Source organism: Drosophila eugracilis, unplaced genomic scaffold (genome assembly GCF_018153835.1).
Source record: "Drosophila eugracilis isolate 14026-0451.02 unplaced genomic scaffold, ASM1815383v1 contig_367, whole genome shotgun sequence".
In the NCBI taxonomy this organism is placed as follows: Eukaryota; Metazoa; Arthropoda; class Insecta; order Diptera; family Drosophilidae; genus Drosophila; species Drosophila eugracilis.
In genome coordinates, this window is record NW_024573224.1 from 614,743 (window position 1) to 639,614 (window position 24,872).

The window sequence follows — 24,872 nt, forward strand, 5'->3', positions numbered from 1 at the left end:
GAATTTCCGAATTCGCAAAAAAAAGTTGATGGGTTGTAAATTTCGTCTTTGACTTAGCTCTAGGACTTGTTTTGGCTGATTTATGGTATAAATACCAGGAAAAACAAAATTTTGTAGTTAGGCTTTTTTTTTGCAAAAATTTGACCTGCGAAAATTTGGCAAAATATTAAATTTTCGAATTCAGCCAAAAAAGTCTATGGTCTATGTTTATAGTTTAAAAACCTGGAACAATTTACATTTTATTTTCAAAAATTGATGAACTTGATCATCAACTTAATACGCCAACCTTTGAGTAACTGCTTGCAAACCTTATAGTTAGGAGAAAGGTCGCTATGGTGCCAAAATACGATTGTTCCTTTACTATAACTCCAGAGATAGTGACTAGGATTGACACTATATGTTCATTGTATATTGTATTTTAATATATTTTTGCAATAAAACAAATCCTTAGACTTTTCGTAGATCTTCCTTCTGTTTTTTTTTTTTATCTAGGCAGAAAATGAATCTTAGGTTTTACTGGAAAAGTGATATTTTAGTATAACGTTTTAGGTTAATAAAAAACAAGTATCATTCTTTAGCAATTCAGTTTTCTCAGTAAATGTTGAAAATAATTTTCGTTAGGAATATCAGGTTTTCCAGCCATAGCTCTTTAAATTTATAAATACATTTTGAGAAATTAAAAATCACAATAAAACCGAAAGGTTACGTCATAGTCGTAATTTTTTAAAAGAATTATAGTTAATTAAACTATCAGAATACATTATTGACAGTTTGTATTTTTTAATAAAAATAATAATTGAATATTTTACAGTGTTTAGATTGCCAATATTAAATAAGCTATTGCAAAGAATAATTAGTGGATTAAATATCTATAAATTAGGCATCGTTTTTTAATATAGATATAGTCTTTTATTAAGTGATGCTTTAACTTGATTCTAAAGATTTTATTTTTAAAAAAAATTGAATTCAAAGATATATTAATAAACAATGTAAGGTAATGAAACTTTTAGATTCAAAAAATCCACTGCAATGGACTGTTTACTTCAAAGATTTGGGATCAATTATCTAGCAGCCTTCGCATTCGAGACTTTCGAAAGCAAAAGAACGTCAGGAAAACGATGGCCGATCAAAATTCCAAATATTTCTCAATATTTTTTTACCGAGCGAAAATAGATTTTCATCTTGTTAGACTTTTGCTCTTGCTGCTTTTCGCTATTTATAGAAATGTATCTGACGGATACACATACACGGCAAGAGTGCCGAGGGTAAAAAAATAAATTGAATTTAAATTTAAGAAGGAGAAAGAAAACAAAAACGCATAAATTTCATGAGAATGCAGCAAGAGAGAGTCGAGAAAATGTAGCTTTTCAGGGAAATTTCGAGGGAAATTTTCGAGATGGCCAAGCAAAGTTGCGAAAGCGCTTTAGCTTATATATTTTTATTAATGGGAAATTTTTGAGGCGAGAAATTATTCAATACTGCGTTGGTGTGATCCTCATATATGTGTGAGTTTTTCCGATTGCCAAGCTCTTTGCTTATATATATATATATATGTGTGTTTGTGAGTTTTTCAGTTTTTCCGAGTGGCAGTGTGCGTGTGCGTTGGATCTTGGGGTCGCTTTCTGGGCTAAGCAACTTGGTCAGCATCAGTGTTCTCGGGGTTTCGACAGCGTATAGTGTGTTTGAAACGCTAAGGTTGGTCACGCCAGGATTTTCACCCGACAAAAAAATCAACTAAAAAATAATATAATTTAATCAATCGCCTTTGCTGCTAACCAAATTGGTATTTTCAACTGATTTCGAGTGGATAACCAAAATTGTGAAAAGTGCATTGCATTCAAAATGCATGGAAAACTACAAATTTTCAATTTTCCCTTATCAAAAAAGGGAAAAACTTAATAATAAATCAAAAATAAATGTGCATATGTATATGTGTCGAGCATTTTAGAACAAAAAAAAATATAATAAAAAAGTAAAATCAGTGATAAAAATTTAATCCAAGTGAGAAATACAAAAATCGAATTTAATATCTTAAAAAAAGATTTAAAAAAAAACTCCTTTGAAATGGAAATCTTATGATTATTTTTCGGACATTTTCAAAATTCGCTTATAAGGAATTTTGTAACTAAATCTGACGGCACCAATACCATCTAAAAAATATCTGTTTCTGTGTGAGAGAAAATCTTTTTTGCACACACACATAAGCATCGTTCGGAAAGCTCTACACGAATGGGACACTTATACATATGCACTTTACACACCTATTGGCACGCACAATTTTCACACACTAGCCATTAAGTTTTCCTCGAAGAAAATTCTTTAAAATTAACTGCAGACAGACACCTGCCTGTCACACATAGACACACACAAACACACATACTTAACCATTTATTTTTAACTTTCCCTGAAACTTATACGAAAAAGCTTTTCCGTTCAGCTTTTCGTGATCTCATAAAACGAAGGCAGTCCGAAAATCGTAGGTATTTATCCTTGAGATTGTTTTTGTGATGGGGGCGAGAGAGATATTTTGGAAAATATTAGAGATTGAGACGATTCCCAGATGTGGGATACATATCGTATATATCTGGGTATATATATGAAGATATGCATGGTATAGACACCCACACGAAACGGATTTCAGAACAAATATTTTCTTGCCATTTGTGAATGATTCCGAAGGCCACACAATTTGCTTACTTATACAAATTTAAACTAATTGAAAAATTAAGTACTTTTGGCACGGAAAATAAGATAAAAAGACTTTAAGGGAAGATCTTGGGCTGTCAAAATTCAAGTATTTAAATTTCCAAATTTCACAATTAACCCAAAAGATGTATTAATATAACACGCAAATAGCTTTACCTATCATATGCCACCCATATCAATATACCATTTTCCTACCCCATAAATCTCCATAACAATTTCCCCCCTTTACCTATACTGATAGCATTTTGGGAACAAAGTATCGAAAGACCTCCAAAAGATCAGCATCTACAACATAAATGACTTTGTCCCACTTTGGGTGGAAGCAACATAGATACACCAATACAAACGTACACACACCCACGCACCAAATGACCCCAAAGAATTGAAAACTTTTCAAATTGCAATCTCTGCGTATGTCTCTCTATTTGTGTATGTGTTGGGTATTTCGAAATAATAGGGGGAAACTCTAGAATTACATTTAGCAGACAATGTCCAAAAAAGCATTTCTCCTATGCGTATGTGCGAGTGGACTGGATATTTTCTTTTCTCACATGCAAAAGCATATAAAGTTTATTTTTAAACCAACAGAATCGTGCAGCAAATAAATATATAGCTATACCGCCGGATCCGGATTCGGATTCGGATTCAGGAGTGGGCGTTTTTGAAAATGGAAAATGAAAATTACGTGAGATCTTATAAACGCTCGGCGTAGCCAAACAAAATGTGTTTACATTTAAATTTTCAAATTTATTGCACTGATATACATATGTATGTATGCATAGTACATACATATATATATGTACATTTATGTATATATATATACCCATATAGACTATAGCATATAGAATGCGCCTGGAGCATTTGGATAAACCGATTTTCAATTGCATATGTGGGAGGCTTGAAATTACCAAGTGTCAGGTGAAATATGGAAGGGGGATATAATAATGTTTATAAATCTATAGTTAAGAGATAAGTTTTTAGAAAATTTGGGAAATTTTTAAGTTCAAAAGATCGGGAATTTATAAAATAATCATTAAGGATGCTAATACACTGATTTTAAGCAATTTTCTTTGCAAATCTTCTAAGAATTTAAACAAAATTTAAAAAAAAAAACAAAATGTATTCTAAAAACGGCACCCATATATTCATTATTTTCAAAGGTATTAAATATAATTATTCTAAAGTTTTTGAAAACTGAATTTCACTTTTCCTGCTTTGGCAACTTACCATATTTAAGGAAAAAATGTTGTTAAGAAACCATTAGCCTTCTATACTAATCATAATACTTTTCAACAGTGCTTTTTTCCAGTTTTCTTCCCTTCTAAGCCAACAACAAAAACACAAACACCATGGACGCCATCAAGAAGAAGATGCAAGCGATGAAGCTTGAGAAGGATAACGCCATTGACAAGGCCGACACCTGCGAGAACCAAGCCAAGGATGCCAACTCCCGCGCCGACAAACTGAACGAGGAGGTGCGCGATCTGGAGAAGAAGTTCGTCCAGGTGGAAATAGATTTGGTTACCGCCAAGGAGCAACTGGAGAAGGCCAACACCGAGCTGGAGGAGAAGGAGAAGCTCCTGACCTCCACCGAGTCCGAGGTGGCCACCCAGAACCGTAAGGTGCAACAGATTGAGGAGGATCTGGAGAAGTCCGAGGAGCGCTCGACCACCGCCCAACAGAAGCTGCTGGAGGCCACCCAGTCCGCTGATGAGAACAACCGTATGTGCAAGGTGCTGGAGAACCGTTCCCAGCAGGATGAGGAGCGCATGGACCAGCTGACCAACCAGCTTAAGGAAGCCCGTATGCTGGCTGAGGATGCCGATACCAAGTCCGACGAGGTCTCCCGCAAGCTGGCCTTCGTTGAAGACGAGTTGGAGGTGGCTGAGGATCGTGTCCGCTCCGGCGAGTCCAAGATCATGGAGCTGGAGGAGGAGCTGAAGGTGGGTTTTAGTTGTATTCATGAGATTCCATTTTTTGGATACGTAATTTTATAGTAAACTCAAAAACCGATTTTCTCATCATTATCTAATACATTTCCGTATTTTACACACTAGGTTGTCGGCAACTCCCTGAAGTCCCTGGAGGTTTCCGAGGAGAAGGCCAACCAGCGCGTGGAGGAATTCAAGCGTGAGATGAAGACCCTCTCCATCAAGTTGAAGGAGGCCGAGCAGCGCGCCGAGCACGCCGAAAAGCAAGTGAAGCGCCTGCAGAAGGAGGTCGACAGGCTAGAGGGTATGTATCGCACACCTTACCCTTCCAGAGCACCCACTCAGCCATCTCCCGAGGAGTTATCTCTCCACGAGACACCGGAGATGATGCTGTCCATCGGAAATGATCAGACTCGATCAGCCGATTGGCTGGCTTCAACTAATGCTCGCATTGTATTATATATATATATAATCGCCATAAGGATATTAATACGTTTATTTAGTACTCTGCTTTCATTAATTGACGTTATACATCCACCCATTTCGCAATCGCCCTCTTTGATTATCTTGTTTATATATTTGTATAAATGAACAACGAACAAAATGCTTTTTGCAGACCGTCTCTTCAATGAGAAGGAAAAATACAAAGCAATCTGCGACGATTTGGACCAGACATTTGCCGAACTTACTGGATATTAAGAAAACAAAAGATCAAAACAGAACTCACACAGAGCCCCTTCCCCAAAGAACAAAAAAGACAAAAACACTTTCAGTACATCCCAGAAATCCTCCACAGTTTATTATACTTATATATATACCATTATTTTTTGAAAGATCCCCCGAACAATTTCAGTGTATTTACCACCCATCCCACCCACACTTCTGTCACCAACCTTCTCTATACACTGTAAATAATCTGTTTAGTCTCGCTTGAATGTGACCACACCCACACAACCAGTTCCCTACGCCAGTACCAGTACACTGTAAAAATAAGTTCAGATCAAGCCAAAAACCAAGTTGCAACTGTAGTTAATACAGGTGAATTTATCAATGTAAATATTGTTGTTTGTATGCCAGATTCTTACCCGTTTTGATGTGGCATGACCTCTTGACCCAGAATCTCGCCTGCCCAGAATCTCAGCACTCAGATCAGCGCACTCTATCTCAATCTATATATCTATGTATCTTTCTGTTCTCAACGATCACCTCTATGTCCAAGTCCCGCGTCATTCAATGGTTTTCGAGCTGATTTCGCCAGGCCTTGGTTGAGTGATACTCTCTCATACTCCGCACAAGCCAAGGATGTCTGCAACGATTGGTTGGATAGATCATGGCTAGATCCCGTAGAGCACCCTCATAGATAACCCCCAAAGCCCACGCACAGAACCGCTGACTAACTCATAAAATAGAAACGCCTGCCAGAACAGCGCGCCACTAATCCGAGCCAAGGCTCCAATTTATAGAATCTATCAACTTAACTATATAGCACCGATATCTTTGTTAAGTTTGTAGAATCTTTTCTACAACGATTTCGCACAGTGTAAAGTTTAAGTGTTTTGTTTTCGATTCAAATGTTGCTGTGTGATAACAATAAGAGTTTCAATCATTTTCTAACATTCTTTTCAAACATAATTTACACTCCGCAGACGAGTTGGGCATCAACAAGGACAGGTACAAGTCCCTGGCCGACGAGATGGACTCCACATTCGCCGAGTTGGCTGGCTACTAAGTTGGCCATTTATAGTCCCAAGAACCAAAACCACAACAACAACATCGAGCAGCAGCGGAGGAAGATGGAGACAACGAGGAACTCTACTAATTGTAAACGAATATCTCAGATTGATTTTGCTAGCGACAAGAACAGCAGCCTCAGATACCAAGAACAACATCCATTGTGTATACAATTCTTTATAAATCTATATATGTCATAATAAATAAATAACAACAACAACCAGATCAACAACAGCAACAAACAACAAGCATAGATTGTGTAGAACCAAGGATGAAAGCAAACGTAAATTCTTTTATTTTATAAAAAATAAAATTATCTAAAATTAAAAAGTAGCAGAATGTAAAAAAAAACCCAAAAAAAAAAACAAACACGAATTTTGTATTTTTAAAGCCAATGTTTAAAAATATTAAGAAGCGCTCTACAGCCAGGCAATACGAGAGATAGAGATAGAGAGAGTGCCCGAGAAAGAGACAGGGCCATAACTAAGATTTTAAGAAAAAAAAGCCTGCTTCAATTTGAATTTATATCTTACAATTACACAACAAACTACCAAAAAAAAAAAAAACACCTACAAAAAAAGTATAAAAAAATTTATAAAACTTTGCTAAAAAAATTATATGTTTGATGTTTGCTTTTAATGATGCATAAATCTGATTTTCTTTGCCCGTCAGCGATCTCCGCTGAAATTTACCAGAAATTTTTTGGGTTTCAGGCGGAATTGGCGGTTATGCAAAGTCGGTTTCGGTTTTTTCAATGATATATTAAATTTTTCATTTTTTTTTGGGAAATCCCATGGATGCTGAACCGAAATAACCAAAGTTCGAAGTGCGTCATCACTTCAACATCATCGACGATGGATCACGATCCGCAAATCGAGGCCTTCATTGCAACATCGTTAACATCCGCTAATTGTCAAAGCAATGAATAATGAAAGTTCAGATATTTGTATATTCATTCATATATATCTTCAGGGTGAATTCAAGAGATCTCTAGCAGATATGTGGGCAGTTCGTTGTTTGACCATCGATAATCCAGTTAAGGCCGAGTTCGTCATGGGGGTCTGGCTCTCTCGGCCAAATGGATTCACCCAGTCTGAGGCCTTTCTTATAAATTAGACTTTAATTTCCCCGCATCTGTCCACCGGCTCTTTCTCTCCGCCTTCTCTCGCGACGTGGTGCCATAAAATAGTTATTAAAACTTTAAGTGGTCTGTTAAATTGCACACTAAAAAGCTCCAGTCATTATTTACATAATTTACATTATGGTATAAATGCTGGATGGTATGTTAATCTTAAAGAAAGACCTTTTTCAGGTTTTCATCAGCTAATATCAAGTTACTTATGAAGTTCTGAGTTTGAAAAGACAAATGTCTCAAATTGAAATGATTTCTTTATTTCTTAAAGAAACTAATGAATAATTGAAATTTTAAATTTATGGGAACTTTCTTATAGAAAAGGGATTAATAACTAATCTAGATCTTAAATATATATATATGATATATATATAATCATAAGAGTGAAAACTTAAAACTTTTAAATCGTCTGAAAAGCTACTTTCTTAGTACATAAGTAAAATAAAAATCCAGAGAGTCTCTATTCAAAATTTAAACATGTCCCACCCAGCACAGCCAACTCTATTTCTTAAGATCATTAGTTTTCGCTTCAATTGACAGCCCCATAAGACCCGTCAATTACCTAAGTCTGGGGCCAATTTGATGGAGTGCAAACAGTGGGTCGGGCCACAAAAGCTGCGAGAGAAACAGTGATACCGATGAAAAGCCCAATGACTTACATTTGCCATGAGCCAAGCGAAGGAGAAAGTGAAATTTTGCATTTCTCGGCGGCCGGCAGCAGCAGCAGCAGCCACACCAACAACAATGGGTCTGGGCCATTGCCATTAGCGGTGAGCGGTATGGAGAGACCGCAGACCACATTGGACGACCGTCTGCAGGCCCAAAGTCAAGCTCAGACTTCAGTCGTGGTTTTCAGCTCGACGCAAGCGAACGGACGTGCAAGAAAATCGGACGCGGCTTAAACCGCACGTAAAACGCAACGACGAAATCGAAAGTGATTAGCGCGCGACTTGAATCGCCAAGAGTTGAGTGCTTCGAGAGGCGGGGGCAATATACCCATCCGTAAACATTACGTGTCACGATGCCGCCGGCTGTCCAACAATTCCGGCTTGCAGCCCTTGTTTATCTGACATTAAGTCTGGGACTCTTATGCAATGCCAGCGATGGTGAAACTAGGCAAAAATACGCCAATGAATCACTCGCAGACGCAGATGCTCCAGTATGGTCGCAATTTCTCGAAGATTACGTTTTGAGGTGGGTGTCAAAGGAATACCTAGGAAACGTATTAATGCAAATCTTCCCTCGCATTTTATAGCCAAGGTAGCAGCAGCGGCAGCCAGCGAAAGTCCAAAGATCTCCCTTATATGGGAGGGGATATGGGCATTAATGGTCCGCTCAACTATCACTCATCCGCCTACAAACGACCAGGCAATAACATATACATAACCAGGAGAATCGGAGAAGCAGTGGAACTGGAGCCACATCTTCGAAAGCCAGTGGAGAGTCAGAGCCCCATTGTGAATCCCCAATTCCGACCAATGACTAATCAAATGTTGCACCAACAACATCAACAGATGCAGCAGCAGCAGCAACAACAACAACTACAGCAGCAACAGTTGCAGCAACGCCAGCAACCTGGTTTCTTGCAGCAACTTTTTGGTATAGGTGGAGGCAGTACCGGGGGTGGCAGTAATCCTTCCCAACAACATGTTCGCCCAGTGCCGCTGCAGCAGCAACAATTGCAGCAGCAGCAGCAACACCCGCAACAGCAGCAGCAACATCTTATAAGCGGTGGTGGCCAACCAACCACTTTCCGAGCTGTATCCGAGAACGATCTCTATCTTCTGGGAGCTATTGAGAAGTTAGTTTACCGAGTTGGTAAGTTTGAAGTCGAATTCTTGTTTCAAAAATTCGACGAACAAAACAAAAACCTTTTCAGATTACCTGGAAAGTCGCGTTCGTCGTTCGGAGCAGCTTATATACTACCTAATGGCTGGGAACAATCAAAAGGAGGTGAAGGATCCTTGTCCCACGAACTTCACCCGCATCAGCGACAACTGCTACTATATCAACAGCCAGCAACAGGTGAACTGGAAGACAGCCAACTCAGCCTGTAAGGGATTGAACTCGCACTTAGCCGAGTTTGAAAAGGTCTCGGAGAATGAGGAGATCATGGCCTATCTGCTGAACCAACCCGCCCATAGGGGTCGCGATTACTGGCTGGGTGGTCTTAACCCTGGACTTCTCTGGATCTGGTCCAATTCGGCCAAGCCAGTGAATCCGAATATGAATCTTACGTCCATTGCGATGGCACAAAAGGGTGAGAATTCCACTGCTGCCAATCTGGTTGACAGTTCGGAGCAAGCTGCAGAGGAGGCGGCCGGTGAGGATGTGCTGAACAATACGGTTCAGATAGAGGGCAAGGGTCGCTGCCTACGGCTGAGTTACAATGCCGGAAAGCACAGCTATGTTTATTACGGACAGGAGTGCACCTCACGGCACTACTACATCTGTGAGCATGAGGATAAGACGCTGGACAACAAGATTAAGAAGATCACCCGCGAGCTAAAGCTCTTTGAGTGAGGATGGGATCCAATCCAATCCGATCCTCATGTGATACTTCCAGTTACCTAGCCATATTTATCGCTTAATTTCGAATGAATTTATTCTTGTGTTACACATTAAATATTTATAAATATTTATACAATTAATAAACATATCTGATAGTTTTCAAAACGTTTTAAGGATACTTTGTTCTTGCACAGCAAAGCTTTAAAGGATTTAACCAACGAAAATTAACAAAGAAAATAAACAAAATCGAAATCGGAACTGGGTTCCGATGCTATAAGCGGAAAGTATACACAGAGATCGAAACTAGTCCGGATAAAGGTAGTCCTGCAATATGTTCTGAAATGCTATCTTTATCTTGCCGCGATCGCGCCCGTTCAACTTTTGGATGTCGGGCAGGAGGCTCATCAGAAACATGGCATCCGGATCGGTCTTGCAGTCGCACAGCTCCACACCACCATTGGACAAAGGTCCGCTTGACGAGTTACTTGCTTCTAGGCGCAGAGGAAGTGATGACGGAGGCACCTGTTGATGTCCACCATGCACATGGCTGTGCCCATGCCGTTGACTTAGGAAGCTACTGCTACTGCTGGCATTACCGCTACTGCTGGGTGCAACGGAAGTGGCAACTGCGGCTGTGGATGGTGTAGGCAGTTCCATTTCGGGTAGTCCATTAGATACTGGAACTCCACCGCTGTGCGTTGTGGTACTGACCAAATCGACTGGTTTGCTGAATGTGGGTCGCACAAAAGAAATATTCGGATGGGCAGCCGGCTGTGAAACGAAGTTAACCCCGGACACAGCTGCAGTAGGAGCTTGAAGCTCTTGAGAACGCGGACGAACAGCGCCACGCATATCGTCGTGATACGCACGCATTTGCAAACGACCCAAGTGCATTCGGCTGGCATGTGGCTGTTGGTTGACATAACGACGCTGTGCCTCCGCCGTCGATGAACTAGAGGTGGGCGCCATCTTATTTAGGTGGTCATGGTCCTCCTGCTCATCGTCATCTGGCTCATGCGTCTCCTGTTCGTAGTCATCTGCCGGCTCTTCACACTCCGACTTGATGTCGTTACTGTCCAACTGGCTATGGTAGCGGATGTTGCGCTGCTGTTCCTCTTCCATAATGTCCTCCAACTCGGAGTTGTTTTGCTCCGCCTCATCGAAGTAATCCAGATAGTTGTCCAGCTGTTGGGCCGGTGGTGACTGATGGGCGGAAGGCGTAGGCTGGCCAACACCGCTGCTACTGGCCGGGATCACTACCGATCGCTCCCGTTGCATACGGCTTGACAGACTGGAGAGGTGCGCCAGAGCGTCCTGCACCTGAGTGTCCAGCGATTTGGGCTGCTGATGCTTCTTTCGCAGATAAGGATGCAGAAAGAACATGCGGTCAAAATAGGACCAGCAGGGCGGCACCTTCTCCTCCAGATAATTGGTGTACTCCCGCCGGAACGAGATACGCAAATTTGTCCACTTCGCCAGACTTGCGCCTGGATTTTTCTCCAGCTTTAGGTCGACCTCGCGCCAGAAGTTCTCTACATACGGCCGGCAAAAGTAGTATTTGTGGCGCGGATTGTAGATGGCCTCGTCGCGCTGCACTATGTCTATCAATTTAAAGACCTCCTCCGTTAGCCAGCGGGATGCACTGCAGCTGGCGTTTGGATTGCTGGACACAAACTGGCTGCCCCCGAAGTCGGTCGTCATCATGGGTGCTGTGGCTTCAAGGAAATCGGTGCAATGGATTCGCTTTCAGATTACTTCTTCAGCACTCGCCATGACTTTTGCGAAATATTTTTATTGTTTTTCCCAAGTGTTCTTTTAAGTGCTGTAGCTGGCTCCGCGGCGAACGAAACAGGCGGCGGTACTAGTTCCGATGCGCAAAAGCTTTCCTGAACTATTTACGTTTATGCAGGTTCAAATAACAAATTAATATAATTAGTAGAAAGGTTCGTTAGGGGCAACTAAGTTTCTTCAAACAGTTATACTTTATAAAACTTTGATATCAGGATTGTAAAAAAAAAAATCATACACGTGCTGCAAGTTAAAAGTATTTACATGGCGGCAAATCGTGTTTGTTTTCAAATTAAACAAATTATTATCAGACGCTTGACTAGTCCAACAGTTTTAAATAAGTTTCGCGCTCCATTCAAAGAAAAGTTGAGTGTTTACGCAATTGGCTCTATTTTTGAGATTCAATTTTTATTAAACCGGAACCCCTGCGGACCTCTACCCTGCGGCCATGCTCCGCCAAAACTCTGTGCAGGTGGACCTTGCGGCAAAAACCTAAAGTTCTACAAACAGGTTAGAGCTCTTTCTCAAAATACTAATAAAGTATAAGATAAACTATTATAATAAAAACAACAAGATTGAAATCGAAATCAAACTAACGGTAAATGTTGATATAACCTGAACAAAAGTAAACAAATCCAAAAATAACTAATTCCAGGAGCTCGTTACAATCTCGTTGATTCTGAATATGGTATTTGCTAGTATATTTTTAAGTTAACTATGGGCATTTTTGGATGTTTGAACTTTGGTCACACCACAACACTTTGGATTTTATTTTCTGTGTGTTTTTCCAGAATTTCCTCCGATTGAAGCTCTAAGCTCTTGTTGTTTTTCCGCAAATTATGTGCATCCACATGTGAATGCAACAAAGCGCGATAGTAAGTACAAAATGCCGCTTACAGAAAAGCGACAAGAGGAAAACATGAGTACGGCGAAAGCTCGGTAGACCACAATGTGGCACACATTCGCACACAAACAATAACAGATATCTTGCGAGGGAAATCATAACAAAAAACGTTAGCGAACACGGACTATAACAAAGCTGCCAGTCATTGAGGCAATCCTGGTTCCTGCCGGAGTGGTTCCGAAAGTGGGCTATGATTTGGAGGACGTGACCTGCCGCAGGAGTAGTCTTACACCTCACGCATGCACACTGAAGCCACAGCAAGAAACCCAATAATTGGCAAACATCTCGCTTAACAATCATGTGCCCCTACTCCATTAATTGAAGTAGTATTATTTCGCAAAAATGTTGAATATTGTAAAAGCCCAACCCCCATTGATTTTGGCGCGCTCAAAGTAAGCATCTACTTTGCAGGAAATCACTGGAATTTGATGCCCTACCCTCAGGCATGGCGGTCAAGGTGCAATTTGAAATTGGCCACACGTCGAAGCTGCGCAGCAAAAAGACACCGCATCCGCAAGCCTTTACTCACGACTGGGAGATTTACGTGCAGGGCGTAAACAAGGCAGACATCAGTGCCTTTGTGGAGAAGGTAGTATTTTTGCTGCACGAATCATTTCCCAAACCCAAACGAGGTAAGTGTACAGTTTGTATACACAGTTGAAGAAATCTGTTCATTATTGTATCATATTTACAGTGGTCAAGGAACCTCCGTATGCCATTCAGGAGTCGGGTTACGCCGGCTTTCTGCTACCCGTGGAAATTTTCTTTCGCAACCGGGACGAGCCCAAGCGCATTATTTACCAGTACGATCTGGATCTACAACCGACGGGTCCACCACATCACCGCGTCGAGGTGAAGACGCACATATTCGAGGCTCCGTCGGAAGAGTTCCGAGCGAAGCTGATGCGCGGCGGTGGTGTGCCCGTTTTTGGTGCCAATATTGGTGCCAGCAGTCTTACCCGAACTCTTTCTCCCAGCGTTGGAAGTGCCGAGACGCCACCAAACAATGAGATGGCTCTGGTGAAATCCAAAGGTGTACCTGGTACAATCTCTTTAAACGTAGATCTGGGCACCGGAAAAAAACATAAGTCTCGTAACGAGGATTCCGGAAAGAGCAACGCATTCTCTGCGCTTTTTGGCCCGCCCATCACGAAGGGTAGCGCAACGGCCAATAACATGGCTTTGGTCCCCGTCTCTAAGCATTCGCCGGAAGTAAAGACTATGGCAGTTAGCGGAAAGGGCGGATCTCATGAGGGCAAAGAAAAGGCAAGCAAGGATAGGGATAAATCTAGCGGTGGCGACAAGCCTCGGGAAAAGGACAAAAAGGATCGTCATGGCCGTGACAAGGACCGCAAATCTAGCAAGTCCGGCGACGGTAAGCACGACCGCGATAAGGAAAAATCCAAAAAGGACAAAACCCGCGATAAGGAACGTGATCGCGAGCAAAGCTCTAGCAGCACGGCATCCACACTTACGGCTGCTACCGCTGTAGTAGCAGCTGGGGCATTGATGAAGCACACAGCAAGCCCTAAGCCTGGCAAGCCAAACGAGATGGGTGCGCCCAGTCCAAAAAAAACAGCAAATGATCCAAGTGCGACGGCTGCACCTGCTTCCCGTTCCAAAGAGCGCGACGAGCACAAATCAGGCAAGTCAGAGTCTAAAGACAAGGATCGCAGCTCCAGCAAGAAATCCAAAAAGGAGAAAAAGGATAAGGATAAGGAACGCGATCGGGACCGGGATAAGCAGCGCGATGAAAACAAGGATAAGCGAATGCCCAAGGAGGACCGCGCTGGCCAGAGCGACAGTCCGGCTTCCGGAAATCCTCAATCTGCTCATCAGTTGCAACAATCTCATGGAGGCAGTACAGGTAAAGCCACGCCGACATCCGTGGGAAGCAACAGCAGTAGCAGCATGGTCTCAAACAGTGGCAAGCAAAAAGATGACGCTACCGGCAAGCATACCGGTAAAGCAGGAGAAGCCACCAGCAATAAGAACACAAGCAATGGCAGCGCGGCTGATACCAAGAAATCCCACAAACACAAGAAAAAAGACAAAACCAAGGACAAGGAAAAGGAACGGAGCGATCGCGACAAGGAAAAGGATAAGGAGCGTGATAAAGATAAGCCGAAGGAAAAGGAGAAGGACAAGCAGCAAGGGGCCAGTTCAGAGAAATCATCAGCGATCGAGCCATCGCCCAAAACAGATGGAACCAGTCCTTTTACAGAGGGAGCAGCACAGGACAAAACTACTATTGGTGCTAATGCCGGCAGCAGCAGTAAGAAGGATAAGCACAAAAAGTCCAAGGAGAAGTCCTCCGGCAAAGACGAGAAGCGTCAGCGAGAAACGGGCGACAAGCTTGCTGAATCAAAACATTCAGGAAAGCAACAGCAACAGGTACAACCGCAGCCGGGTCAAAGCAAAGCTCCCCACAACCTAGACCTTAGCGATGTGGACTCAGCTCAGTCGGCTCCGGATCTAGCCGCCACCAACGCATTGGCCGCAGCAGCGGCAGCCACGCTCCAGCACTCTGATAGCTCCAACAGCAGTTTCCCGGACTTACCCGCCAGGGGCAGCAGCCAAAAGCCAGCGAAGGTAAGTGCTGGCAAGGAATCAAAACCTGGTAACAAGGAACACAAGGGCAAGTCCAAACAAAACGACAAAAACAGTGAAAAGAGTGAAAAAGCAGACAAAACTCCAGACTCAAAATTGGAAAAGTCAGAAAAAGAGGAGAAAAAACGGAATCGGAGAAGCTCACAAAATAGTAACAGTGGCAGCGCCGGCGGCGCAGCCGGTGGCTTTATTGAGCCTCAAGTTAAACCTTCAAAGAAGGAGCAAAATAAGGCGCAACGAGAGAAATCAAAGTCGCCCTCGTTGCGTCCGCCCAGGGACACCAACTCCACTGGTCTACCAAATGCAGGATCAGGATTCCTGCCGCCGCCATCATCTTCGCCAAGCAATAACCATACCACAGCTAGTTTAAACAATAACAACAACAATTTGAACAGTAACAGCAATCATTCACCCGCTGAGATAACGACGCCAGGGCAACTTCAATTGCCAACGGAGTATTTAAGTGAACTTCAGGAGCTGCATCACAAAATCATGACTCTGCAGGATAACGAGGAGTTACAGCACGTGGTGGAGTTGATCGCAGCCACTGGATGCTACGAGATCACGCACAAGACGTTCGATTTCGATCTGTGCAAGCTGGACCGCGGGACCGTACAACGGCTGCAGGAGTTCCTGGCTACTTCGGTATCGTGACACTCCCTCACATCCACGACTGGCTCGGCACTCTACAGCTAGACGATGCACAAACCCCACATGCACATAACCAAATCATTAGGCTTAAAGTTAACGTTGTAAGCCAAATGCAAAAATACTTGGCTCGCCCACAGCCTCAAATCCCCTTGTTAGATTCTAAGTTGTTGGCCCGAAGGGCATACAAATCCCGAATGATTTCTCTTTTAAAAATACAGAAATCGTCCTTTTGTTTTTGAGACTCATTTGATTTAAGACGTACTCTATATTTTTTTTGGAATCCTATTCGATTATAACTAAATGATTTTAACATTCTACGCATTTGTTTCGAGACCATTTCTAAGAAATTAATTTTTATTATAAATATAACGATTAAATTAGCTTACACCAAGAGTGTAACCCTTTGAAACCAGGCTTTGACGACTAATTTGAGATTTTTTGACTCTAAAACATAAACGAAAAATCTTGTTTAGAAATATCTCTACATTAGATATTTTAAAATTACTTTTAATGACAGTTTCAGAGCCAGAAGCCCATATTTAATTATAAATAAAGGTCTAAAGGTAATCACCAAAAATGCAAAGTTTGTAAACTAGGGTTAATTAATTGCGAATAAATAAATACTTTTGTACGATATTTACGTACTTATTTTTCGTTTCTTTCAGTTCCTTCAAAATTTACTCAATATATTATAGTCTCAAGTAATTATAGTTAACCTACATAAGATAAGAGGGATTTATAACCAAATTATGTGCACAGTGTATTTTAGACTATGGCTAATCTTATCTTAGCGATCGAAACGACGGAAAATTATTAAGCTCTTATTTAAGAAAAGGATAAACATCAGCCTTGAAATATATAAGGATATATATAACGTATAAATCTCTATTTATTTGGTTATCGTAAGTATAAGAAAATGGGTAAAACCAACTGGAAATTTCTATTGTATCTCCAAAAACCCAATACTTGCTAGAAATGTTTAATCATGGAATTGACTCTTTTTCTTTATTTTTTCACATATTTCTTAATAATTCAATACTATCGATGCTTAAAGGAACATGTATATATTACAAACTGAGGCAGATCTTTTAACTAAAGAGAGACAATGTCTGTTTTCTTTGGAAAAATACTTAATGCTACGAGAAAGCAAACTTCTAGAAACAGTGCAAAAATGTATTCGAGTTGATTGCTTTGCAGTTTTATGTGTTGGACTAGGTTTTTGTGCGCAAATTAGTCGCGGCAATAGCAGTATTTTCTTAGTTCCGGATCGCGATCATATATGCATCGAGCCTGATTTCCGTACTTGTTTACACGTGAGATATCCGTGAGTTTTGTTGTGGCAGTAAATGTGTTGAGACTATAGGCTACACTCGCCTCGAATAGCCCCTCTCCGGGAACTGTAACCAACTGCAGCTGGTACATTTCATCCCGGACCAACGTTTGACCCGTCATGTCCGCCAGGAATCCGTCACGGTCACTATTCGTCTTGAATTGCAATAGCTCCTTATGCGGTTGCAGGCGAAGCGCCCAATTGACACGAAGAAGCTAAGGTAATAAAAAAGTTCCGAAAAGGATTATGCAGTTAATACAGTTTAAAAAACGATGATCTATCACGAACCTGTAGAGGGGCACAGTGCTGGCGTTGCTCGACGGTGGCCAAATTGATCGTATTGACAATGCTTTGGGCAGCCTTGAGTATTATTCCCGTATATCGTGAGTCGTTTAGTTGCAAAGGCAGCCAATTAAGACAGGCACACCAGTGAGGTTCTATATAGGCATCTGCACAGGATCGATTACTCGGAATAGGATCCAGAAGCGACATGGAACGCCCCCGCGCAAGCTCGGAAATCTGAATCGCAGGTTGACTAGGGTCTGTTTTTATATCGTTAATCTGCTCCAATCGATCACCAGCGGTTTGCAGTTCTGTGGGAAAGCTAAAATCATAAGTCTATTGCAGAGATCAACAGGCTCCAGTCTTACGAATAATATGCTTCAATGTGGCATGTATGTCGAAAGGTGTAGTCAAATGGTTCTCATTGGCCAGAAAGTTCTTGTACTCCTGCGGAAAGCGCTTTTTAAATGACTCGGGAAACGCGAAACTAAAGAATGGCAATCGTTCTTCTTGTTTTCCCTGCAGTGTGGCCCGCACCTCTGCAAATCGGTTACCATGATCTGCCATCATAATAAGAATTGTGTCGTCCAGCAGGGACCGTTCCTTGAGCGCCACCAACCAATCATGCACATCGTCATCCGCAGCTCCGATCAGATTGATGGAGTCGTGTGACAGGCCGCCGTGAAAACTGAATACAAAGCGCGGGGCATCGCGATATTTTAGCATAAACTATAAACGAAAGCAATAAATGTTAGTTATTTAACACAGCACGGATTAACATACATTTTTAGTGTACTCAAGCATAGTGACATGGTCCGGCTGGTGGCCAACGCAATTGGGTTGGCTTTCAGCGGCCATGTGCTCTGCCTGTACATAGTAGGTGCGCAGATAATGGTCCACAGGCTGATTTTCAAACCCTGTCATGCGGTAAGTGAAGGTGCCCACATTCGGAAGGTCCTCGTTAAACGAGGTCATATAGCCCAGGCGGGCAAAATCCTGCCAAATCATGGGATACGAGTCGACACTACCAGCTCCGGAAAATCTTTTCCTCGTCTCTGGCAGCTCTAGTTCGGTGAAACCTGTCAGCAAAGGCACTAATGCCTGTGGTGTCCCATCGCCCACTATGTTGTAGCCTTTGAGAACGGTAGCACCTAGCTGTTGAGTCAGATACTCGTAGGTCCTCGGAAGCTTTCGGATATAGGCGTTGCGACTCAATGAATCAAAGCCAAACATAAGGACATTGTAAAAGGGGGCTGTGGGAAAATCCTGCATTTGCTGTTGAGCCTGAGCAACAGCCTCCGGCGGTAGTACTGCCAAGTTCGGAGAGAAATTAGCGGCCATGGGACGTGACACTGTATCCCTTATTCCATGCGCCATGCCAAACCAACTATGTAAAGGAATAAAACGATTCAAAATGTACATAACACTTAAATATAAGATGATAGTCACCTCTCGCCATTGGAAGACCGGCAAGCAACTTTGACAAAGTCGCTGGCCTGCAGAACATAAGGCTCTTTCAAACGCAGAGTTCGCCCAAAGCGTACTTTGTAGTCCGACTTGCGAATGATGTCTGTATAGGAGCAGGTAACATCCTCGTGACTGGACGCAATCTCGGGGCGTACAAAGCAAATTGATTTCTGTAAAAAAAAAAAAAACTGTGAGTTAAAAATATAGTTACTAGATAAATTCTTCTCATTCTCAAACCTCGCACATCACCCAATCGATTCCCTCGCCGCAGTTAATTCGCTTTACCGGCTTGTAGAACTTCATGATATCTGGATTGTCCAGGGGAAGGTGGGGATGGCGGCACTCGCCCTGATTAACCACCGATCGTATGGAGCGCTCGATAATTTCGCTTTATCAAAAGGGCATATATATGTATATATTTTAAGCAAATTTTCCACAATCAATATCGTTACACACATCTATACATACATTTTAAGGTTTTTATCTAAATCCCGCTCATCGTTCAATATATATAATGTAACCATTAGAACCACTACACAACAACCGGCAGCGATCTTGGGGACAGTTCCGCGGCGTACAAAACGCATTTTGAATAAATTATGAACTGCAGATGAAGACATGTGAGAATATAATAGGATAATTTCAGTAAATTCTGCACTGACTCTTCCTCCAACAGTAGTTATAAAGTCCAAGAGGCCCTTCTGATTCGCAGCAGTGACTCCCAATTAAACGTTACTGATTTACTTTCATTATAAAGTTAAATATTAAACAATGACCAGCTGTGCGATGTACGCTCTGCGAAAACCGCTGAAAGGAATTTGTCGAAAAAGTGGCAACCAGAAATGCAGATTTTGCGGTCATACTGCGCAATTGATTGGCAACGCGAACGTTACAATTCAAATTGAACTTTAAGTCAGGTTTATGAAATCATGTCCAAGATTTATTTAAAATCAAATAAGTATGTTTAAAAAATCATTCACATAAAAAATACTATGTAACCTCCACCTAAGAGAAAGAATAACCAAAAATATAAAAATCCTCTTATATCAATATTTATAATATATAATTTAACCCCGTGAAATTGAACAATAATTACAGTCTAAAAGTTGGATAATCCCATTTTATGGATTTGTGTACCAAGTCTTTAGTTAATGAACTTGAAATAATTGCTATGAGATAAAGATCTGATTCCACTATTCTCCATATCAGACTTGGAGACTCATCAAAAAGCTTGCGACAAAGCTCGTGAGCTGAGAATTCCGTCCGAAGATTCAGTTGTGTGCCAAGCTCAGCTTCGGCCTCTTCGCTTCACTCCGATCCGTGGGAATTCCGTTTTATTACCTGTATCGTCCATATTATCGCGCCTTTTATTTTGATAACTGCTTCTGCGGTCGATCTATAATATTGCAGTAAACAAAACATTACCCCCGAACCCACTGACGACGTCTTGAGAAAGGATTAACCTGTTCGCTTGCGTAACAATGTTAAGGCTGTCATTTATTTGCCTCTTTTTGGGATTTTTGGCGAAATCATCAGCGGGCCGTAAGTAAATAGAAGATTGCCAAGATTCACATCGGCTGGGCATGACAAGCTTAACATATTTGTTTTGCCGCGGGCCTTCACCAATCGTTTAAAACCTGTTTCCGTACTTCTATAACTAATGATCTAATTTATTCACAAAATTTGTAAGCTTTATGAATTAAACTCTGGTATTCCAGAGTTTTACTTCCCCAATGAGGCGGCCCAGGTTCCCAACTATGGACGCTGCATTACACCCAACCGCGAGAGGGCTCTGTGTATCCATCTGGAGGACTGCAAGTATTTGTATGGCCTCTTGACCACCACCCCGCTGAGAGACACGGACCGACTTTACCTAAGTCGCAGTCAGTGCGGCTATACAAATGGAAAGGTACTGATCTGCTGTCCGGATCGCTACCGAGAGAGTTCCCCAGAGACGCCTCCGCCAGCGAAGCCCAATGTTACCAGTACCAGCCTGCTCCCGCTGCCAGGACAATGCGGTAACATTCTGTCAAATCGTATATATGGCGGAATGAAGACGAAGATTGACGAATTCCCCTGGATGGCTCTAATTGAATATACGAAGGGTTAGTAAATTAATCAATCTCTAGACCAGACTTACCTATAGATTGATCTCTACATGCAGCCCAGGGCAAGAAAGGTCATCACTGCGGTGGGTCCTTGATCAGCACTAGATATGTGGTCACAGCCTCTCATTGTGTTAACGGAAAGGCATTGCCCACCGACTGGCGGCTTACGGGTGTACGCTTGGGTGAGTGGGACACCGCAACTGAGCCTGATTGTGAGGTGGATGTGCGTGGCATGAAGGACTGTGCGCCACCGCATCTGGACGTGCCCGTGGAGCGTACTGTGCCCCATCCTGGCTATATACCGGCATCCAAGAATCAGGTCAACGACATCGCTCTGCTGCGTCTTGCGCAGCAGGTGGAGTACACAGACTTTGTGCGTCCCATTTGCTTGCCCCTGGATTCCAATCTGCGGGCGGCTACCTTCGATGGCATAACAATGGACGTGGCTGGATGGGGCAAAACGGAGCAATTGTCGGCCAGTAACCTTAAATTGAAAGCGGCCGTGGAGGGATTCCGTATTGATGAGTGTCAGAACGTCTACAGCAGCCAGGAGATTCTGCTCGAGGACACACAGATGTGCGCCGGCGGTAAGGAGGGAGTTGACTCCTGCCGCGGAGACTCCGGAGGACCACTCATAGGATTGGACACCAACAAAGTTAACACATACTACTTCCTGGCTGGCGTAGTGTCCTTTGGACCAACACCATGCGGTCTGGCTGGATGGCCAGGAGTTTACACGCGGGTTGGAAAATATGTCGATTGGATTCAAAACACTATCGAGGCCTGATTGTAAATTGTTTTAATGTAAATAAAATCGACCAACAGATTTCTTTTTAAAAATCATTTTAATTTGTGCGCCAATACTATTTGTCGATGGGCGCGAAAATGTGATATTCGTCTTAAACTTTTTAAAACTTTATTTACTTGCATGTGTGTTTGATTTTAAAGAATGTTACTAAATGCACTTTTGCTTAAGTTTTTAATTTGATTGCATTTATTTGTTTTTAAAATGCAAGCATATCAATAAAGTAACGGTAGTCACTTTGATAAGCACTATTGAACACAACAAAATATTTTAAAACCACCTGGCAACAACGCAATCAGATGTGCTATCTGGCAACGCCCACACCGTGTGAGGCACACACTGCTGGTAAAAATGTTGAAGACTATCTACGTAACGCCGTTAAATTTGCTTAAATCGGCCACCAGCCTGCAGCAGCAAGTTCGGGTAAGTCCTTTCTTCAGCTAAAAAATTTTCCGCCATTCTCCATTGCATCCTTTTTAGACCACGTTCGTACTTAAGCGCAAATATGACCCGCCTCTGCACAAAACCAACGAAAAACCCCGCCGGATGAGGGCGAAACATTTCATCTACGAGCTCGTGGAGGACACGCTGGTCAAGAAACGGCCCAACATGGAGGTGGTACTTAAGACCTTTGTCGAAGGCGTCGGTGATAAGGGTGACGTGGTTTCCATGAAGCCACACTTCGTCTACAACAAGCTCCTACTGCCGGGATTGGCAGCCTACAAAACGCCGGAGAATGTGGCCAAGTACGCTAAGACGGAGGCTGAAAAGTCGGCAGTGAAACATAGCTCGCCCTACGCCCAACGAACAGTTAACATGTTGGAGTCCATTGTGCTGGCGGTGGTGATGAACAAAGACCAGCCATGGGTGCTCGAGCCATGGCACATCAAGGCGTCGCTGCGTAAGGCAGGATTTCATTGCAGCGAGGAGTGCATCACCCTACCCAAGGAGCGCATCGAGGGTCCTGACCTTAAGAAGGAAAACAAGGACTTCTATTGCACCGTGACCATAAACAAACTGGAACAGGCTCGGCTTAAATGTCGTCTACATCACTGGAGCACAGATCCCAGCGAACGTCTGCCCTATGTTTTAGAGCATTGGAAACTCCAGTCCGAGCCCCTGCTAAATGTTGGTTCACCCGAAAAGAGCACTTAGGCTATTATCAAATAAATGCCATTGTTACAAAATTGTTATTTTCTGAACAGCGTGAAAAACAGTGGTTTATTTAACATTTTATCAAGTTGTACGACGCGGAGACTTAAAGGCTATATGATTACGATTCTATATGATGTGGTTACATAGTGCGATTAATGCACAGCCTTCAGCTCCACGTCGAAGACGAGTGTCGAATTCGGTCCGATCTTGGGCGGAGCTCCGCGCGAGCCATAGCCCATGTGCGGGGGGCAGGTGATTCGACGTTTGCCGCCCACCTTCATGCCGGCGACTCCCACGTCCCATCCCTTGATGACCTCTCCTCCACCAAGGGAGAACTTGAAGGGCTTACCCTTTAGAAGGCTATCAAATGTCTTGTTGTTGGACTGGAGGCGACCGGTGTAGTATACAGAGACTCGTTTGCCTGGCTTGGCTTCCTCGCCCTTGCCAGGAAGCACATCCACAATTTTGACACCGCCGGCGAGAGATCGCGACTCACCGGTAGCTGGCTGCTGCTTGGCCTTTGGCTGCTCCTTCTTGACCTCGTTCTTTTCCTTCTTTTGCTGCTGTTTGGCCTCCTCTTTCTTAGCCACCCCATTCTGCTCCTTAGCTGTTTTCTTAGCGGCAGTGGCTGTCAGCTTAGCAATCTTCGCTTTTGGCTGTTCCTCTTCAGCTTCAGAGTCCTCGCTGTCTTCATCGCCACTCTCTTCGTCTTCCTCCTCTTCACTATCATCCTCTTCATCCTCTCCATTTTCAAGGAAGGACTCGTATTCCCCTATTAACTTGTCGTCTCCATCCTCCTCGTCTTCGTCCTCATCCTCTTCTTCCTCCTCGCCGCTCTCATCATTATTGTCTGTCTTAGACTTTTTGTTCTTGCCCTGCTCCTTCAAGAATTTTTCGATAGTGAACTCATCATCATCTTCCTCATCCTCGTCGGAATCAATGTCGTGCAAGTAGCCCAACAGAGAAACGCTGGCGTCACCTGTAATGCGAACGAACCAGTTACATATAATTGGATCAGTTAACACAGAATTTCTCTGACTCCTTACCAGCAGTGTAGAACATGATGCGATCCCCCTTACTGAAATTCAAATCCAGGGCCACCTGGGGAATGGCCTTTGTCACGGTGGCCACAATGTACTCTTGCTTCTCGGCGGCGAGGTACAATTTGGCCTCCTGGCCTTTGTCAAGGGCCACGCCCGAAATATGGAACGACTTGATAATCGTCTGCGAGTACTTGCGCTCAGGCTTCATGTTCAATCCTGTACAAGGTCATAATTGATGAAAAACATGGTTTATTTGGGCATAGAAATGGCGCCGATCCACGCTGCCGGCAAATCGAGCGCAAGCACGTGGCTGCGAGACGAGAGCAGACGGGATGCAAATTTTCGAGGGCGTGTAGAAGACTTTGTCCGTAATTTATGTTTTTTTTTTAATTTTACTTACCCCAAAACATGGACATCTTGAAGGAATATAGTCAACTCTCAACGTAAAATGAAAAGAAAACGAGGAATTGAAATCACAGAACGGAACAGACGCCGACTTAAGATGTGCCCAATAACTTCTTAGCTTAAAAATCACCACGTGCAAGAAGAACTTCTAGTCTGGTCGCACTAACAGTTTTCCGCGCAATTATGTTAAACATAAAATACACCTTCGAAAGTATAAAAATAAACAATTAAGGAGCGTAATGTTTTTAAGGTGTATACACTCACAATTAGACATAGATATTTTTTGTTGAGGTAGTAATTTATAGCTAACTTA

At 42.7% G+C, this 24,872-nt stretch overlaps 8 protein-coding genes across 12 annotated transcripts; 5 read left to right on the forward strand and 3 right to left on the reverse strand.

Moving 5' to 3' along the window:
- Positions 1–1,567: 1,567 nt before the first annotated feature.
- Positions 1,568–6,593, forward strand: LOC108105612 (tropomyosin-2). Of its 2 annotated transcripts, none has more exons than XM_017212291.2 (4): positions 1,568–1,695; positions 4,003–4,649; positions 4,764–4,941; positions 6,284–6,593. In XM_017212291.2, the coding sequence occupies exons 2-4, from the start codon at positions 4,056–4,058 to the stop codon at positions 6,364–6,366; spliced, it is 855 nt and encodes a 284-aa protein (XP_017067780.1). In that variant the 5' UTR covers positions 1,568–1,695; positions 4,003–4,055; the 3' UTR covers positions 6,367–6,593. The 2 variants fall into 2 exon arrangements, with proteins under 2 accessions (XP_017067780.1, XP_017067781.1); XM_017212292.2 differs by lacking the exon at positions 6,284–6,593 and adding an exon at positions 5,254–5,341.
- Positions 6,594–8,302: 1,709 nt separating this feature from the next.
- On the forward strand, positions 8,303–10,039 carry LOC108105611. The gene is made up of 3 exons (XM_017212290.2): positions 8,303–8,694; positions 8,756–9,318; positions 9,380–10,039. Exons 1-3 carry the CDS (start codon positions 8,522–8,524, stop codon positions 10,021–10,023), a joined length of 1,380 nt encoding a protein of 459 aa, XP_017067779.1. The 5' UTR covers positions 8,303–8,521; the 3' UTR covers positions 10,024–10,039.
- A 48-nt stretch (positions 10,040–10,087) lies between these two features.
- LOC108105610 lies at positions 10,088–12,367 on the reverse strand. The gene has a single exon (XM_017212289.2). The coding sequence runs from the start codon at positions 11,713–11,715 to the stop codon at positions 10,315–10,317; it is 1,401 nt and encodes a 466-aa protein (XP_017067778.2). The 5' UTR covers positions 11,716–12,367; the 3' UTR covers positions 10,088–10,314.
- Positions 12,368–12,521: 154 nt separating this feature from the next.
- Positions 12,522–16,608, forward strand: LOC108105629 (protein AF-9). 3 transcript variants are annotated; one of them, XM_017212314.2, is made up of 3 exons: positions 12,522–12,674; positions 13,115–13,335; positions 13,398–16,608. In XM_017212314.2, the coding sequence occupies exons 2-3, from the start codon at positions 13,149–13,151 to the stop codon at positions 15,965–15,967; spliced, it is 2,757 nt and encodes a 918-aa protein (XP_017067803.2). In that variant the 5' UTR covers positions 12,522–12,674; positions 13,115–13,148; the 3' UTR covers positions 15,968–16,608. The 3 variants fall into 3 exon arrangements, with proteins under 3 accessions (XP_017067803.2, XP_017067804.2, XP_017067805.2); XM_017212315.2 differs by lacking the exon at positions 12,522–12,674 and adding an exon at positions 12,709–13,057; XM_017212316.2 differs by lacking the exon at positions 12,522–12,674 and adding an exon at positions 12,709–13,026.
- Positions 16,609–16,942: 334 nt separating this feature from the next.
- Positions 16,943–19,904, reverse strand: LOC108105631. 2 transcript variants are annotated; one of them, XM_017212317.2, is made up of 8 exons: positions 19,706–19,904; positions 19,512–19,647; positions 19,281–19,431; positions 19,026–19,213; positions 18,360–18,963; positions 17,945–18,305; positions 17,583–17,887; positions 16,943–17,509 (listed from the first exon to the last, which is right to left on the reverse strand). In XM_017212317.2, exons 2-8 carry the CDS (start codon positions 19,628–19,630, stop codon positions 17,195–17,197), a joined length of 2,043 nt encoding a protein of 680 aa, XP_017067806.2. In that variant the 5' UTR covers positions 19,631–19,647; positions 19,706–19,904; the 3' UTR covers positions 16,943–17,194. The 2 variants fall into 2 exon arrangements, with proteins under 2 accessions (XP_017067806.2, XP_017067807.2); XM_017212318.2 differs by lacking the exon at positions 19,706–19,904 and having other exon boundaries at positions 19,512–19,654.
- A 390-nt stretch (positions 19,905–20,294) lies between these two features.
- On the forward strand, positions 20,295–21,977 carry LOC108105599 (serine protease easter). The gene is made up of 3 exons (XM_017212274.2): positions 20,295–20,585; positions 20,762–21,148; positions 21,208–21,977. Exons 1-3 carry the CDS (start codon positions 20,525–20,527, stop codon positions 21,936–21,938), a joined length of 1,179 nt encoding a protein of 392 aa, XP_017067763.1. The 5' UTR covers positions 20,295–20,524; the 3' UTR covers positions 21,939–21,977.
- Positions 21,978–22,250: 273 nt separating this feature from the next.
- LOC108105602 (39S ribosomal protein L9, mitochondrial) lies at positions 22,251–23,143 on the forward strand. Its single transcript, XM_017212277.2, has 2 exons — positions 22,251–22,379; positions 22,437–23,143. Exons 1-2 carry the CDS (start codon positions 22,308–22,310, stop codon positions 23,109–23,111), a joined length of 747 nt encoding a protein of 248 aa, XP_017067766.1. The 5' UTR covers positions 22,251–22,307; the 3' UTR covers positions 23,112–23,143.
- Positions 23,144–24,683, reverse strand: LOC108105601 (39 kDa FK506-binding nuclear protein). The gene is made up of 3 exons (XM_017212276.2): positions 24,555–24,683; positions 24,158–24,370; positions 23,144–24,090 (listed from the first exon to the last, which is right to left on the reverse strand). Exons 1-3 carry the CDS (start codon positions 24,568–24,570, stop codon positions 23,264–23,266), a joined length of 1,056 nt encoding a protein of 351 aa, XP_017067765.1. The 5' UTR covers positions 24,571–24,683; the 3' UTR covers positions 23,144–23,263.
- Positions 24,684–24,872: the final 189 nt, after the last annotated feature.